This window comes from Pezoporus occidentalis, unplaced genomic scaffold (assembly GCF_034315485.1).
Source record: "Pezoporus occidentalis ecotype Australia unplaced genomic scaffold, CSIRO_AGI_Poc_V1 ctg114, whole genome shotgun sequence".
In the NCBI taxonomy this organism is placed as follows: domain Eukaryota; kingdom Metazoa; phylum Chordata; class Aves; order Psittaciformes; family Psittacidae; genus Pezoporus; species Pezoporus occidentalis.
In genome coordinates, this window is record NW_026912929.1 from 2967519 (window position 1) to 2985057 (window position 17539).

General features: G+C 51.3%; 2 protein-coding genes across 5 annotated transcripts in view; both read left to right on the forward strand.

Annotated features, from left to right (window-relative positions):
- PLXNB1 (plexin B1) overlaps positions 1-3862 on the forward strand; it is a 54325-nt gene extending 50463 nt beyond the window's left edge. For all 4 annotated transcript variants that reach the window (XM_062637299.1, XM_062637310.1, XM_062637291.1 and 1 more), the window contains exon 38: positions 98-3862. In XM_062637299.1, the coding sequence (XP_062493283.1) occupies positions 98-202 (105 nt within the window). In that variant the 3' untranslated portion in view covers positions 203-3862. The remainder of the gene's footprint in view (positions 1-97) is intronic.
- A 5161-nt stretch (positions 3863-9023) lies between these two features.
- LOC134173392 (SRSF protein kinase 3-like) lies at positions 9024-17533 on the forward strand (the record flags this gene model as incomplete). The annotated part of the gene is made up of 11 exons (XM_062637328.1): positions 9024-9212; positions 9389-9497; positions 9885-9972; positions 11526-11613; positions 11860-11966; positions 13452-13614; positions 14748-14833; positions 15263-15370; positions 15775-15844; positions 15926-16018; positions 17362-17533. Coding segments are annotated over exons 1-11 (1130 nt in total), but the record flags the coding sequence as incomplete, so codon positions are not given.
- Positions 17534-17539: the final 6 nt, after the last annotated feature.

The window sequence follows — 17539 nt, forward strand, 5'->3', positions numbered from 1 at the left end:
GGTTTCCAGCTTGGGGCTCTCCACTGTGTTTGGCATTGAGCTGGCTGACAGTGTTGTGCACTGGAGGAAAGCTGCAGTGAGCTCTGTGTTGTTGCAGATCATTACAGCCTTGGAAGAAGACCCAACGGCACAGAAGATGCAGCTTGGATATAGACTACAACAGATTGCAGCAGCTGTGGAGAATAAAGTCACAGACTTGTGACAGGCACAGACAGACTGCTCTGCCCTGCCTGAGCGGGGACAGTGCTCGTCCTAGCTACACACATGGTGTCCTGCTGCCATTGGAACCAGGCTCTCCAAGGAACCCGTGGTGACATGAACAGGGATGGCCAAGGCAGTACAAAGTACAAGCGTCCTTCCATCTCAGAGAGTATTTTTTTACAGTTTTTTCTTCTTCAAAACAAAACCAGACTTTGGTTTTCCCCTGGCACTGTCAGGGGGGACCACACAGCTCCTTCCTACAGATGTTACATGAATGTGCCAAGTGTCCAAACAACTTTGTTGAAGAGCCAGGAAACAACACCCAGCACCATGTCTATGAAGTCCTTGGTCTTGCAGGGATCAGTGCTGGGAGACTCCCTTGCTGCAGCCCCTCACTTCAGCAAGGATGCAGAGAGCAGGCTGACAGCAGTGCTAACCTCTGTCCCTGGCTCCTGAGCACTCCTGCAGTATCCCACCTGAGAAACCCTTGCAGCAATGTCCCCACTGGTTCTGGATGTTGGATGTAGAAAGGAGAGTGTCCAATGGCACAGTTCTCTTACTCCCCAGTGTTCTGGTCTCTGATGTGTTCACCAGCACACACACTTGCCCAGGGGCCTGCTGTAAATGGACAGCATCCCCTCACCCTTTCCCTCAGGACAAATTCCGTGGGAGAGTCTGCCTGGCTCGCCTCAATCCCCACTGACCCAGCTCGGGATCCATCTTCCTGGTTCCTCGTGGTCAGAGGTTGCCCTGCTCTTCGGAAAAGCACAACAAATGCCTTGTGCCACTCCCCCTCCCTCCGGTGTCCGGCTGTTCTGCTGCTCTGAACTGGACTTGTAAATACCCTCAGAAAGTTAATGTATTTAAATGCTAAAGGAAAATGTTTAATTTTGTGGCTTTGAGACAAAGCTTTTCTCGGAGAAGTATCTCTGTGCACTTCTACTGACCAACGTCTGTCAGCACTGGAGCAGTTTTCTCCACTGCTTTGTCTGCAGGGATAACTCGTAGATGTCTCCGTTGTCGTAACAGCAGCTCGCTTTTCCCAGCAGCTCAGTTCAAGGCTTTTTCTCTTGGGCTTTGCCTCACACCTTACTCACAGTTTCACTTCCCAGACTCTCCTGTTGCTGCATGTAGAAGGGTTATTTGGTGAGCTGTGAACTCGAGGAAATTCTGAAGCACAAGAGTGGTCCCAAGGATCATTGGGCATCCTGCAAATGGGAATGGTTCAGGAGAGGAAGGAGAGGCTGGAGCAGGCACAAGCACAGTGAGTAGGCAGCTGTCACTGGGCAGCTCCTCGCGGCTCCCTCCTTGGATCCTGCACTTTGGGAACAGAGTGCTCTGCCCCTCTGGGAGCAGACTCCTATTTATAAGGGTGTCTTGTGCACTCTCACCCCTTCTGCTAATTCCACGCTGATGTCCTGCATGCTTGGGGCAGGTCTGAGCCCTCTGTCACCTCCCTGAGGTGGTGACTGCCAGCCAGGAGGGATTAGAGCTAAACCAAGGCAGGATCACATCCCTACCTCTTTCATTGCATATAGCAGCAATTCCAGGCCTATCAGATCAGCCCTGTTGCTTTGTGTGAGTGCTGCTGTTACAAAGATGTTCTCTGAGGGATGTAACAAGCTAACACTGGCCACTCTTCCTACAAAGCTCTCTCCTGTGACCCTCTTCCAGCAGTATTCCCGGGTACTGTATGTGCCCAGAGTTTGGCCAGCATCCCTGTGCCACCTCGTGCTTCAGGTGAGGCAGGAGAAAGGAGCTAAGTTTGCCTCTTTCCCAGTGTGGGCACCACTTTGGGTTTCCTCCTGCCTGACCACCTGTTTCCACAAAAATCATAGGAACTTAGCATCTCTGAAACCTGTCCCAACCAAAGCTGATTAAATCAGCCCCAGAAAGCTGGGTGGGAGGCAGCTCCTTGGTTTGAGGCAGGTGCAGGTAATGCAGCAGAGTGGCTTTGTCCCCTCCTGCATTGATGATGGACTTTCTGCCCTAGGCACCAGACTGAGCATCTGCTAGGAGCCACAGGCTCCCTGCTGGGTTTATGGCTCTACAGACTGTTAGTGCCCCTTATGTTTGCAGAATTATCCCAGAACAGGGTGTCTGGGGCTTAATTCTGAATCCACCCCACACTGGAGAAGGGAGTACGACTTGGTGGCTCACCTGGAATCAACAGTGACTGGAGTCCAGGTGCCCATGGGCTCCACATCCTCTTTGCTTCCTGGTAGCACTCCCAGATATGGAAATCATCTGCTTTCTCTGAGTGTATCTGTGAAAGTCTGCTTTTATTACAGCAATAATCAAGACTTTGAAGTAGAGGTAAATGTAGGTGATTGACTTATTTAACATCAGCTTGTCGTTGTGTAGCTGGGCAGGAGGCACTGCCCAGTACCGGTGTGGTGAGGGTGGGAAGCTGGTTGTGCCCATCTCTTCTATCCTTCTATCCTTGGTATTCTAGACACCAGCTGGGATCATTCTGGGTGTTTGGCCATGGCTCCTCTTTCTCTCCATCCCTGCCCCTCTCTTGTGGCAAAATCCGTCACTACAACAGGGTTTTGACATATTTAAATTTGCACAAACCAGGGGTTTTTACTAAATTTCCTGTTGCAGGGAAAATTATTTATTTATTCCTCACAATCCTTCCAAGTTTCTTCCAATCTCTGCCTGATTCCACAACCAGCTTGTCAGACACTCTGGAGACGGGATGTTCCTCCTCAAAGACGGAGGATCCTCTCTGGATGTTCATGTTTGCTGTACAGGTAGCAAGTTGTGTGGGCACCAGCATGTCCTGCTACAGCAACCATTCCTCTTCTGCAAGACACAAGTGCAGCATGGGGACGGTGCTGCTGTCATTGAGCCCTCAGAGATGATGTTCTTGAGTGGCAGGAGTCATTTAGCAGGATATAGGAGTTATTTACACTGTGGTCAGAGAAAGAACCTTGCTTCCACCATGGTCTGGATGAAACGCTGAGAACTGATCAGTATTAGAATACCCAGTTAGTGTGCTTGAATGTCTCTCCTGTTGGTACAACTAAGAGTAGGCGGCACCCACGTGTTGTAGAGTCTGAGTGTTGCTTTCAGCTGTCTGGTGGTGAATTTAGGCTGTACCTGGAAGTTTTGGGGTTTTTTAGTAGAAATGGTGGCTGTTGTTTTAATAGAGGCTCTCGGATGCTGCTGCCGCAGTGGAATGTTGTTTCTTTTCCAAGGGTGCCCCTGTTGCAGCGAGATGCTGCTTGGTTTTGGTGCCTTTCTTTGCCAGGATGATTCTTGTGGTTCCTAGAACACCCCATGTGTTTGCTCAGACCATCTTTCTCCTCTGTCCTGGTGCCTCTGCCCTGTCCCAGCCTCGTGACTTGGTGTGTGTCTGTCTGTTACGGTATGGCCTGACCTGCATTTACACCTTGAGTTCTGCTCAGAGCACCCGAGGTACTGTCTGTCTCAAATTGGAATTAATAATTAATATAAAAAGCTTGGGAAAAAAAACACAAAAAAAAAAATCTGGATTTTGTTACATAGTGTAATAACTGTTTGTAGATACTGTTCGGAGATGTAGGAATCTATTGGTGATATAAGAGGTTTTTGTCTGTAAATAATCAGTTTAGAGTCCAAATGATTTTAATAAAGAGAATTCTTACACAATAATTCAATAAATTTTAATATACAACCTACCTGTCGCGCTTGTCTCACACCGTGACACCATTGCCCAGCATCCAGTCCCCTCCTTTCTTCCTCCTGCGTGGAAACTGTGTTCCCGTGAGCTGGAGAGCTGTGCTAGGAGTGTGGGGCTCTTCCCTCCTGCCCCATCTACTGCCTTTGGGATAGCGGCTGCAGTTCTTTGCCATCACCTTGTGCCACCTTCCATTGATCCTGGTGCTTCCTCCGGTTCCAGGGCTCAAGCACCCCTCCTGCCTGCTGCAGGAGGAGGGACGCTGTGGTTGTGGATGAGCCCTGCAATTGCTGGCAATGGCATGTGGTTCGCTACAGCCTTGGCTGTGGTCTGCTGCAGGGGGTAAGCACAGAGGGGGCTGCTTAAGGCAAGCTTGATGGTGATCGTTGTTGTCCACCAGCCTCCATCAACAGCACATCTTCAGAGCTCTTCCAGCCCTGGCGCTGGCTCGTGGCCCATCTCTCCTGCCTTTCCCTCTGCTCCCCATTCCTTTACTAGCACAGCTCTGGCTGCAGTTGCTTCTCCCCGGTCTTCTCCCTGCTCGGGTGCTGCTTTGGGCTGTGCTCCCCCCTCCATGTGTGCTGTTCTCCTTGGCCTTTTAGGGGTTATGAACCACTTGAGCCGCTCGTCCCCTGGGTGCTGCCCCTGCCCTGGCATCCCTGGTGCTGGGAGGCAGCAGAGTGGGGCACGGGCAGGGGAGAGGAGAGGTGCCTGCGGTGGCCCTGACCTGGCTGTGCCTGCTGAGGTGTTGGACCCTTTGCCACCTGAGGCGGGAAACCTGAGCTGCACAAGGCTGGGGCCCATGGCCTGCTCTGGGTACAAAACTGTGCCATAGTGGGCGAAAAAGTGTGATTTTTGCCTGTTTGTGGCCATTTTCTCCTCAGTGTGAGGTGCTGAGGGGCTCCAGTCCCACCACAGTGGGGTGGGTGCTGCTGTGCCCTTTGCTGTTGGGTCCCTGCCGCCTCAGGTGGGAAACCTGAGCTGCGCAAGGCTGGGGCCCATGGCCTGCTCTGGGTACAAAACTGTGCCATATTGGGTGAAAAAGTGTGATTTTTAACTGTTTGTGGCCATTTTCTCCTCAGTGTGAGGTGCTGAGGGGCTCCAGTCCCATCGCAGTGGGGTGGGTGCTGCTGTGCCCTTTGCTGTTGTGTCCCTGCTGCTTCAGGAGGGAAACCTGAGCTGTACAAGGCTGGGGCCTGCCCTGGGTGCAAAACTGTGCCATATTGGGTGAAAAAAAGCGTGATTTTTACTGTTTGTGGCCATTTTCTCCTCAGTGTGAGGTGCTGAGGGGCTCCAGTCCCACCGCAGTGGGGTGGGTGCTGCTGTGCCCTTTGCTGTTGGGTCCCTGCTGCTTCAGGAGTGAAACCTGAGCTGCACAAGGCTGGGGCCCATGGCCTGCTCTGGTGCAAAACTGTGCCATATTGGGTGAAAAAGTGTGATTTTTAACTGTTTGTGGCCATTTTCTCCTCAGTGTGAGGTGCTGAGGGGCTCCAGTCCCACCACAGTGGGGTGGGTGCTGCTGTGCCCTTTGCTGTTGTGTCCCTGCTGCTTCAGGAGGGAAACCTGAGCTGCACAAGGCTGGGGCCTGCCCTGGGTGCAAAACTGTGCCATATTGGGTGAAAAAAAAGCTTGGTTTTTACTGTTTGTGGCCATTTTCTCCTCAGTGTGAGGTGCTGAGGGGCTCCAGTCCCACCGCAGTGGGGTGGGTGCTGCTCTGCCCTTTGCTGTTGGGTCCCTGCTGCTTCAGGAGGGAAACCTGAGCTGCACAAGGCTGGGGCCCATGGCCTGCTCTGGGTACAAAACTGTGCCATATTGGGTGAAAAAGTGTGATTTTTAACTGTTTGTGGCCATTTTCTCCTCAGTGTGAGGTGCTGAGGGGCTCCAGTCCCACCACAGTGGGGTGGGTGCTGCTCTGCCCTTTGCTGTTGAGTCCCTGCAGCTTCAGGAGGGAAACCTGAGCTGCACAAGGCTGGGGCCTGCCCTGGGTACAAAACTGTGCCATATTGGGTGAAAAAGTGTGATTTTTAACTGTTTATGGGCATTTTCTCCTCAGTGTGAGGTGCTGAGGGGCTCCAGTCCCATCGCAGTGGGGTGGGTGTTGCTGCTGTGCCCTTTGCTGTTGTGTCCCTGCTGCTTCAGGAGGGAAACCTGAGCTGCACAAGGCTGGGGCCCATGGCCTGCTCTGGGTGCAAAACTGTGCCATATTGGGTGAAAAAGTGTGATTTTTAACTGTTTGTGGCCATTTTCTCCTCAGTGTGAGGTGCTGAGGGGCTCCAGTCCCATCGCAGTGGGGTGGGTGTTGCTGCTGTGCCCTTTGCTGTTGGGTCCCTGCTGCTTCAGGAGGGAAACCTGAGGTGCACAAGGCTGGGGCCCACGGCCTGCTCTGGGTACAAAACTGTGCCATATTGGGTGAAAAAGTGTGATTTTTAACTGTTTGTGGCCACTTTCCCCTCAGTGTGAGGTGCTGAGGGGCTCCAGTCCCACCGCAGTGGGGTGGGTGCTGCTGTTGTGCCCTTTGCTATTGGGTCCCTGCCGCCTCAGGTGGGAAACCTGAGCTGCACAAGGCTGGGGCCCACGGCCTGCTCTGGGTACAAAACTGTGCCATATTGGGTGAAAAAGTGTGATTTTTAACTGTTTATGGGCATTTTCTCCTCAGTGTGAGGTGCTGAGGGGCTCCAGTCCCACCTCAGTGGGGTGGGTGCTGCTCTGCCCTTTGCTGTTGTGTCCCTGCTGCTTCAGGAGGGAAACCTGAGGTGCACAAGGCTGGGGCCTGCCCTGGGTACAAAACTGTGCCATATTGGGTGAAAAAAAGCGTGATTTTTACTGTTTGTGGCCATTTTCTCCTCAGTGCGGGACACAGGGGGGCTCCAGTCCTGCCATGGCGGGTTGGGAGCTGCTGCTGTGATGCTCCCCATGCAACAGGAAGGGAGAAGCTCCAGTCACCAGCCCCAGGCTGTGGCTGTGGGGAGGCTGAGGGAGCACATCCCCTCGGTCAGGGATGGGGGGGGGACAGGAGCCACAGCAGCCAGGCTGGACCCGGTGCTGGGAGCACTGGGAAGCAGCAGCACAGGGGCCGGTGGAGCAGAGGGGAGGATTCCTCTGTGTGGATTTCCCTCTATAAATAGTTGCTGTGGAGACCAGGGAGCTGCAGCCGGCTCCCGGCCGTGCTGCCAGGGAGAGGCCGGCAGTAAAGTGAGCCCCCAGCAGCTGTCCTGGCCCGCCGGGGTTGTTCCCAGAAGCGGTGCTGTGATCCGATACCCTGCCCCGCTCCGCACCGCGTCTGTCCAGCGATGCGCAAGGCTCGGGTCTGCCCAAGGACACAGCGCGGGCTGAAAGCAGAGCGGGACCAGGTGGAATCTCGCTTTGGGGAGCTCCAGAATGAGCCCGATGAGGAAGGGAGCGGCGCGTCCCGCCCGTGAGCTGCGCTGTGGTGAGTGTGTGCAGGGCCCCGCGGCTCGGAGCCCAGGGCGCTGCTTTAGGCTGTGTGTTACCTGGATGTTTAGGGATGGGAGGGCACGCTCGGGGTGTGTTCGTGCAGAAGATGAAGGGGAGTTCTGTGACTGCAGCTCCCGGCACCATTCTGTGCCCATGAGGTGGAGTTGGGCAGTTGCCGCTTGCAGACCAGGCAGGGCCAGGTTTGGGGGCTGAAGTTCTCTGATCGGGTCCAGGCCTGTTGCAAACCGGTAGTTTCTGCACAGTGTAGCTTTGAAGAAGCAAAAAGCAGAACAATGGTTGTTCTTAATGCAAGGACATCAAGCAATGAAGGACTTTAAAGCATGGATTGTCCTTTATCACAAAGCTTAAAGAAGTACATTTCACTCTGCTACACCAAGTTGCATAGCAACGCTCCCCATCCTTTGCTGGTGCGTCCAACTGACTGGGGTGGATGGAGGCAAAGCCACGCACGCCTGAGGATGGACTTGCCTCATCTCCACAGCAAGGACACCAGGGCCTGGTGAGCAGCTCCAAAAGCTCCATCAGCCCCAGTGCTTGGACGCGGTTTATCTTTGGGTCTGACTTCCCCACCAAAGTCTCCCATTACCATAACAACCACCTAAGGAAGATGCTGTTGGACTCCCATCTCCACACGCTCTGGAGTTTTCCTTTGGGAGGTGAATAGTGAGCAACATAAAATCTTGAAGGCTGTTGCCTAGCTCTCAGGTCAGTCCCTGCTGTGCTAATGGTGCAAGTGGAGAAGGCTTGGGTAGATTCTGGTGGTGCAGGAGCTAGTGAGGTTACCAATGTGCTCAATCTGTGCATAAATAAGGGAAATTCTGATTCCACCTCTGTTTCATAGCTAAGATGTTAGTAGGTCTTTGCTGAAAAGAGCAGTCACACAGACATGCAGCATCCTGGAAGTTTATGCCTGAAAAAGACTGATCCTGAACAGTGCAAATTCCATGGTTGGATGTGTGAGAATATAAGGAGGGGGAGCATCAGCATGGGAATGAAACTTTAGTGTTTTGAGAAAGTCACGCCTCTGTCTCAGTGCCTGGAAGACGTTATTGTCCCAGCAGAGCTCCCACCCCAAGCCTCCTGCCACCACCAGCAGGAGCCCACTGTACTTGTGCAAATCCCCTGGTGCAGCTCTGAGCTTTAGCGACCTGATTTGAAGGATTTAAAGGTCACTACTCCTACCCGTGCTAATGGTCTATGGGGTTGACAATCACTGTCGTGGTTTAAGCCCAGAACCACAGGACAATCACCCAGCTCTGGCAGTGTGTGTTCCCTGAGGCTTTGGCTGTATAGCAAGTGATAACTCCCAATTGTGAAAGAGTGGGTTGGTGTCTTACATCCGTAACTCCGTGAGCTGCACAAGCTTCAGCCTACTATTTGAGGTGCCCGGTGCTGCTGGGATGGGGATGGGAGCACGTGCTTTGCCTGGCTGCGGGAGGGGATCTCACAGTCCCTGCTAAGCCCCTGCAAATCCACTCTGGGCACAGGGAAACCTGAGACTCCCACCTGGCCTTGGCTCTGCTCTAACTGCACATCACCAGCTCCCTGCCCTGCCCCAGCCTGCCAGCTCTCTCCTTCTGAGCTCTTAAAATAATCCCTGCCTCCATGGTGTGCCAAAAGGGTCTGCAGCAGCCTGGCTGCTGGGGCTGAGGAAGCAGATGGGAAGGAAGGAGATGAGGGGTGAAAGAGAGAATCACTCTGCAGGCACCAGAGGCATAGCTGCCCCCCAGCTCCCCAACTCTTTTTAAAGGAGTGAGGTGCTGATGATTGCACTGCCTGTACGCTAAGACCTGGTGCCCCACTGCCCCGGTCCCCTCGTGCCAGGACCTGCTGCACTGCTGGGCCATGGAAGAGCAGATGGAAGAGGAAACACCAACAGCCCAGCGCACAGGTCAGTCCTCAGGCATGTGGCTCCACAGCCAAGACCATGCCAAGCTCTTCCCAGGCCAGAGGAGGCCACCAGGGCTTGTCTGGCTGTTCCTCCAGGAGGATGGCTATCCTCAGCCCCTCTTTCAGCCTAAGAGCATTTAGAGGTGTTGGTAACATCTCTTGGTGATGGTCCCACAGGAGGCCACCACCCTGTGCAAGAAGGAGAATTGTTCAACACACAGTACCAGGCTCTGCGCAAGCTGGGTTCTGGCACCTTTGCCACCGTCTGGCTGTGCGAGGACATGAGGTGAGGAGCTCACTGTCTCTGGGGGAGGTGGGAAGGGGTGGCTGGGCCCCTGGGCCAGTGGAGCACAGCAGCCTGTCTGAGAGCATATCAGGTTCCCCGGGCACAGGACAAACCTGGCAGTGAGATGGATGGGTGCAATGGGCAGAGCTGGTCCCCAGAAACCAAAGAACATAAACAAGGTGGTGCTACATTTATTCTTCTCAGTTAGATCCTTCAGTACCCATGCTCTGCCATGTTCTCTGCCAGATGCTGGCAGCATCACTAGCATGGGCATGGAGTTCTACAGACCAGCCCTTGGGGAGCCCTGGGCTGTGTGACTGGGAAAAGAGTTGCTGCTGGGTAGGGACACTGGCATGCATTGGCTAGCAGCTGTGATTCCTTTTCCAGGAGGAAGAAACAGGTAGCTGTGAAGGTCCTGAGGAACAGGGAAGGCTTTGCTGAGGCTGCCCAGGATGAGGTTGCCCTCCTCCGCTGCGTACGTATACCCTGGGGCTCTGTGCTCTGTCGGGATGGCCACTGAGTTCTGGTGTATCAGCCTCATCATCCCTTCTCCCTCTGGGTCTCAGTCTGAGGAGCTACCTGGTGAACAGGAAAACAAATAGTAGGGAATTCATAGGAATCAGCCTGACTCAGCATTGGCCTCTGAAACAGACATCTTCTCCTTCCTCCTGTCCTACTGGGATGTGCTGGCTGGGTCCCATCTTGCTCTGTCAGCCCATTTCTTTCAGCTGAAACTGAAATCCAGTAAATACGAGGAACCTGTAGGAAGATAAGGCAGTTAATCAACGGGAAAATGTAGTAATGTTCTTAAGCAGGAGATGGGAGGGTGTCTGCTGTATTTGTGTTGTTCCCAGCCCAGAGGATGTTGCTCGATCACAGCACTGGTACTGAAGTAAGAGGAAATACCTGAAAAAAAAAAAGGGGGGGGGGGGGAAATTACAGGATGTAGCAACAATATAATAAGCATCTGAAGTCAGAAAGCTTCCTCCTGCCTTTGCTAATGGATGGGGTAGTGAGGTGCCTGGATCTGGGTCTCACCTACTTGCCTTTGAAGATGGCTTAACCTGCTAGTTGTAGAAAGCTCATGATTATGATTCTTCAAGTTTGCCTCAATACAAAGTGACATCAGCTTCAGATGAGTAAAAGCCATTACATTTTGCATTACAAATTACTCTCGAGGCCTTTCTCCGACAGGTTTGAGAAAGGTTTAATTCACATCTATAAATCTGTAAGCCCTATCCAAAGGGAGATGAGCCAGGCTTAGTGATGCAAGAGGAAGTACCAAGTGGCACTAATCTAATGTTATCAGGTAACTGCTTTTCTACACATTAGCACAGCACATGGACTGAGCCTTACCCTTGATTTATTACTGATTCTCTCTGAAAGACATGCTGCCATTTACACTCCCACCGCCACAGGGTGGTTGGTGCTGGCAGAGCTGCCAGGATAAGGAAGCTGGTCTCTTGGGCTTCCATAGCTGCTTGCAGGTAGCCTTTGAGTGGCCAAAGGCAAAGACGAGATCTCTGCCTTTCTGCAACCCCTTGCAAGAAATTGCTGAAGGGAAGGTTTGGGTTTTAAAAGGCGATGTCCCAGCCTGCTGCTCTCAGACAGGGAGGGACAGAGCAATCCCTGCTCTGAGGACAGGGAGCAGAGGCTGTAGAAAGGCAAAAGAAATTGACAGTTAGTGTGCTGTGAGATGTGGTCTTGGGGGAAACCCCACCCAGCACAAGTAGAAGCACTTTCTGGGCCTGTATGAGATAGAATAAGAAGCTGGAAGGGTGTTATATTAGCAGGATTGGTTTGAGTTATTTGGATACTGGAGGGGGGGTGATGGTCTCACCTGGTCAAGAGCTAGACAACACACAGACTGCTTGTGTGGTTTTCCTGATGCTTTTTTTTTATTGAATTTGTCATGAAGTGCCAAGTCCTGGAAGAGAAAGTCTGTAGAAGAGGATAAAATGGGTGCAAGATGTGCTTGTGCATATGTAAAGTCTCTAATTGCAGCTTTCTTGGACTCCTCCACCTCAGGTGAACAGTATGAAGAAGAAGGACAGGACAGGAGAAAACATCGTCTGTTTGTTAGATGACTTCAGAATGATTGGAGAGAATGGCTTCCATATCCTTCTGCTGGGAGTGCTGTGGGGCAGCAAAGCCTGGGCTTGCCTCAGAGAGCCTCAGGATGGTGTAAAACCAAGCAGTGTGCTCCTGTGAGGCAGATGAGCCAGGCAGTAGCTGGAGCACAGCACATGGAGGTGGCTGGAGGGGAGAGGTTGGTTAAGGAGGTATTTGGCTGTTCTGGTGAAGGGCAAAAGGCTGGTGGTAGCATCTTCTCTCTGTTAGTGACTCCCTGACTGTTGTCCACATATGTGCTTGGTATTTGAGGCGCTGGGTCCTTCCCTACGGTGTCTGATGGGTAACTACACAGCACAGAGGCTGCCTCTGCCTTTTGTGAAAAGGTCCTTACAGCAGGTGAGACGTTAGCTGGAAGTGGGTGGGTACCAAGGGGCTGTTGGTGTGCGGACATGCCACAGCCTTCATCCTAGGGTCATCTGCTGGGAACTCCATGACTGCATCTGCAAAGATGCTACAGAGGGAGTGCCCAAGACATGCTTTTCTTTTTAAGGAAAACAGTAACTATTCCCTTTGGGAGAGAAAATGGTCATTAAAACACAGAGTGGGAAGTCATCATATTACCATTAATACAGGGGCTGATCAGACTGTGAAAGCCAAGTTTCTTACGTGTTGGCTGGGAATAACAAAGGAATAGGAAACCTGGTGAGGACCCAGAATAGTTAAAATCAAATTTTGCCTCTCCTGCTGAGATTTATCAGAATCTTGCACGCTTGCCAAGATGAAGATTTGCTACCCTGATTCCTGTGCTCTTCTAGGGACACTAAGAAAGAAAACTGCTTCCTCCTTCAACCTGCTTTCTGGAAGAGCCTCTTCTCGGAATAGCTGCTTCTTCCTCTAAAGAAGCTCCACTAACACCTGAATGTTACACAAAAATGTAGTGGCGCTAATATCTGTGCCCTAAGTCACACCCAAGCCTTTTGTTTGATCCCGTTCCATTATCTGCTTCAATTGTAAACTCTCAGAATCTCTTCCCCCTCCAGATGAGCACTGGGGCAGTATCTACTTCTGATTCATTTCAGTTTAGCTGTCTAAATCTTTCCCCGCACTTCACGGTTACCATTTAAGGTTGGTATTTTCCTGGGGCTGATGTTCAGCCCAGAATAGAATTTGATAATACAAAGAATATTTGCCAGCCCTTTATGACTGACTCAGGGTGTTTAAAACACAAATGTGGCTCTCCCAGTAGTCTTTTTGCTGTCACTGATTTCTGGTAGCGACTGTTTCTCCCTGGTAGGCATTGTTTATCTCTCCCCTGTGACAGGCCAGGCTCTCCCTGCTCCATCATAAGCTGTTCTTTCCCTACATGGCTCTCCTGCACTGCCTTTAAACTCTCTCTACACACACTCATGTTGTGTCCCTCCCCTTGCCTGGGTTATGCTATACCTCCTTTTCTTTCGTTGTATGATGGGATGCCCTGTGGTGCTGTGTCACTCTATAACAGGCCCCCACCTTCTTCCATTTGAATGATAATCAGCAGGATGGCACAGTATTCCATGGAAATAACAGCCATACGAACAGGGGAAAGTTCAGCTCTGTGACTGTAACAACTCCTCATATGTCTGTCCTCTTTCCGTCTCCCATCCATCCCGATACCTGTGGATTTTCACGCTGTGGGTCACCCCCATGTCCCCAGGCAGCCCCTTCCCCTTAGTTCAGGGCACTCACTATGCAGAAACAACTGACTGCAGATCTCATCAGTGCCCACTTCCTTCAATACCAGAAGGTCTGTGACTTGCATGCCCACTGTGCCTGATTGCTCCTGGGCAGGAGAGGCGGTGGGGACCCTGTCAGTGCTGATGGGAGTCACTGCTGCTTATCCAGGTGCTGGCAGGGTTGCACTTCCTGCATAAGAGCTGCCGCATCATCCACACGGACATCAAACCGGAGAACATCTTGTTGTACGGGCGTGACAGAAGCCTCCAAAGGATTCTGCCTGATACACATGACTGTGATCAGGGAACAGATTCAAGGCTAAAGGGACCAGGTGAGTGGTCCAGGGTTTTATTTAACAAGAAAAGGGATTTACATGTTCATTGTCAGGAGGGAGAGTACAGACATTTTAGGGAAGGTTCCCATCTCCTGCAATGGGCAGCACAAAACAGTACAGCCAGATTATGCTGCTGGGAGGCCTCTCCTATCCCTGCTCAATACAAGCATCAGGCTACAAGCTGCTCAAGGCACCTACAGAAAAGTGGTGGTTCAGGTAGGTTTGTGTGGAGGGCAGCTATAGATCAAGGGCATCAATTAACAGCCCCATCGTGATCTTGGAGCTGGTTCTTACGGCTTAAGGTACAGGACAGTTCCCTTTTGTCTGGTGTTTTTAGCCCCTGAAAGGGTTACATGCAAGTGGGCTAATCAGAAAGCTCTACAACACTTCTGCTCTTTGTTTCCCGTATTTCTGAGCTTTGTGGGAGACTTGTATGTACCAGTGATTTTCACCTTTTGAGACATTATTTATTTGCAGAGAATGGTGTGAATACTGAATAAAACATAGGGCTGGGGAGTTTCTTGAGAGATCAGCTGATCTCCCAGCAATGAGACCCTTTATTTTATCCTCACACAAGGTTTTCCTGTGAGCATTTCTCCCCTGACAGCACTGTTTTGCTCTCAAACTCTGGGGCAATTGGGGGATGTTAAATTGGTGACTGAGTCTTTTGCTTGAAGCAGAAGAGCACAGGAATAGGCACAGACTGACAGCTCACTGTAAAGCAGTAAACCAAAAGTTACCCTTTTCTGGGGTCATATGTAAGTATCACCTTACAGGCTGTGTCCAAGGCCTGTGACAGCAGGGATTCCCAAAGGCTAAGGAGGAATTACAGATGTGCTCCGCTCTTGGCTCACAGGAATTGAACCTTGGTGCTAGAGGAACCTTGCAGCAGGACATGGTCACGCTGCTCCACTCCAAACTACTGTCCTCCCAAACACCCTCTGAGATTCTGACTGGATACAAGCTCATGGTTCCTCAGAACACAGAGAAATCATTTAATTGATGTCAAAAAGCATTTTAGGACCTTTTGAGCTAAAGAACGATAAATACAGGTGGAGATGCCTCTCTGGTGGTAAGTGATGCTTACCTGTTGGTTGAAGATTCCATTTGCCTTTGTCCTTTCTGTCTAGGGAATGCTCTTGGCAATCGATTGGAAGAATCTGACTTGATGAGCATAGAAGTAAAAATTGCAGATCTGGGCAGCGCGTGCTGGACGGTGAGTGTGCTCTTGGGTGTCAGTCCCATGATGATGAGGGATGCTGTGTGCTCCTTTCCATCCCAACCTGTGTCTGTCCTTTTAAAGCTTAATAACTCTTTCAGTGTGCTGAAGAGGTGCTGATTTTGGGGGTGGTTATATTCAGCACTCCCAGCTCTGAGCTGGGCACTGTACTCCTGGAGACACCCTCAGCTTTGGTGTTTCTAAGCCTGCAGGTAGTCCCTACAATTGGAAACTGAAAAACATGCTCAGTGTGAAGAGTTGGGAGCTAAATTCACCTGAGAACATTCCTGCTGTGCCCTGCACAGAGTTTAGCACACATATTTGGTTTTGCCCCCCAGCTCTTTCCTTGCCGTGCACGATGCTTGTGGCCACATGCGTTGCTGTTACTGATTTATGGACACTAAGGGGAGTTTGTTTCCATTTCAGTACAAGCCCTTGTGCAAGGAGATACAGACCCAGCCATACCGTGCCCTGGAAGTGCTTCTTGGATTAGACTACGGCACTCCTGCGGATATCTGGAGCACAGGCTGCCTGGTAGGGTTAGGAATGACGATGCTAATGGACTGACACTAATGTGTCAAGGATATACATCCTCAGCACCCTATGTGCACTGCATGTAAAGCAAAACTTCTGCTCTGAGAAGGCAAAAGGGGCTGTCTGCACCTATTCACTCAGGAGTGAAAGTATCCCACTGATAAAATACACGCTTAGTTTAAGCTCCAAGGCAATACACACTTCATGTACATTAACTCATCACATCCTGCTTTTCATCTGCATGGAGCTAAAACTGCTGTTCCACCATGGCACAGGTCAAACCAGTGTGAATATCTCCATGGTTCAGGATCAGTTTTGTGTGACAGGGGAATTGGCACCATCAGTTAACGGGGAAGCAAAACTCTAAGTCAATTAATGCACTAACAATGCTAATCCATTTCTAGGCATTTGAAATGGCAACTGGGGAGCATCTATTTGACCCTCAACCTGGGAAGTATTTCTCCAGAGATGATGGTAGGATCCCGTCAGTTTTACTCATTTCACTGTCTGAAGTGTCACAATCTTTGTCTCTAGATCTGTTTTCCCTCTGTTTAGATCACGTTGCTTGTATTATCGAGCTCCTGGGAAGAATTCCTCCTCAAATTGCTTATTCCTGGAACAAGTCAACAAAATTTTTCAGCAGGCCAGGTAAGAGCTGGAGAGCAGGAAGTTTACTCTAAGAATCACTGTGAATCTCTGACACACTCCTACTCACACTGACACCCCCCCACCCCCTCGCCCCCGAGTTATGTGACACAACGCAGGCTACAAGCAGATTTCAATGGTAGCACTCCCTGCCCTGCCTACCTCTGCAATCCAGGAGCATTCCAAGGATGAATGCAAAATCCTGGAAAACTCACAACACTCAGAAAAAACATTTTTATTCTTTCTCCGCTGGATTTGGGGAGAACGGAAACAGGGACAGGAAACAGCTACATGCCAGGAAGGCTGAAGAGTGCGGAACGGGCTGGAATTCACCCCTTCACTGGCAGAGAACGATGATCAGGAGTGGGACACTCATCCTTCCAACGTGGCTGCTGTATTTAGTCTTCTGACCCAACTGTAACATCTCTTGCTTTACTCCCCCTAATTCCTTTCCCTTTGACTCATTAGGCTTGAAGTCCTTGTCTTTGACTTCAAGGCACATGACATGGCAATTTAGTCCATCCTCCTCCTTCCCTGCTTCTCACGCTCAGCAGCCACACAGCCTCCGCCTGCCCACAATGCTGCATGCTTCTCCCATGCACAGCATGCTCAACAAGCACCTCCCTGCACATCCATATCCTTTGCTCACGCTTATTCCTTCTATGGTGCTCAAAAGACATGAGTCAAAACTGGTTCTTACCCTGTATCCACTCTCTGTGTGAACCAAACTGGCCTGACCACACATGTCTAACCTGAATCACCACATCAGGTGCTCCTGTGGATGGATGACTTCTCAGTCAGTAGTGGCACTCTCCTGGTCTCCATGGAGTGAGGAGGAACAAGATACATTAAATACCAGTGTCTTGTGAGCTCTGGCACTGAAATGGCCCAGTGTGCTGCGCGTTGCATGTGAACCGGCAGAGGGAATAGCAGCAATGGCTCTGGTGTGGCTTTTCTGGGAACATCTCATTCATTCTTGGCACGTTCTCATCTAAGAAGTGCTCAGGAATGGGGGGGGGCACTCCAAACACTAGTTTGAAAAGATGCTTATTGAGAAACACCCGAGAGAGCCAAACCTGCAAGGGGCAGTGCAGGTGAAACGGAGAGAGAAAATACAGAATCACAGAATGGTTTGTGCTGGAAGGGCCCTCAAAGCTCATCCAGTTCCAACCCCTGCCACAGGCAGGGACACTTTCCACTAGAGCAGCTTGCTCCAAGCCCCGTCCAACCTGGAGCTTCGAAGGTGAAGGAAGGGATCCTCCAAGATGATTTCTATGAGGCGAGGAGCAGCAGCCTCTCAGTCCTGTAGCCATCACTGAGGTCCTGTGCTTCGCTCTCTCCTCTAGGCGCTCTCCTGCGGATCTCCAGGCTCTCCCCCCGCAGCCTCCACACCATCCTGTCGGACAGGCACCGCTGGACAAGACACGAGGTTTCCCCGTTCACCAGCTTCCTCCTTGCCACGCTGCACTACTCGCCGCAGCGCCGCGCCACAGCCGCGCAGTGCCTGCAGCACGCCTGGCTGAG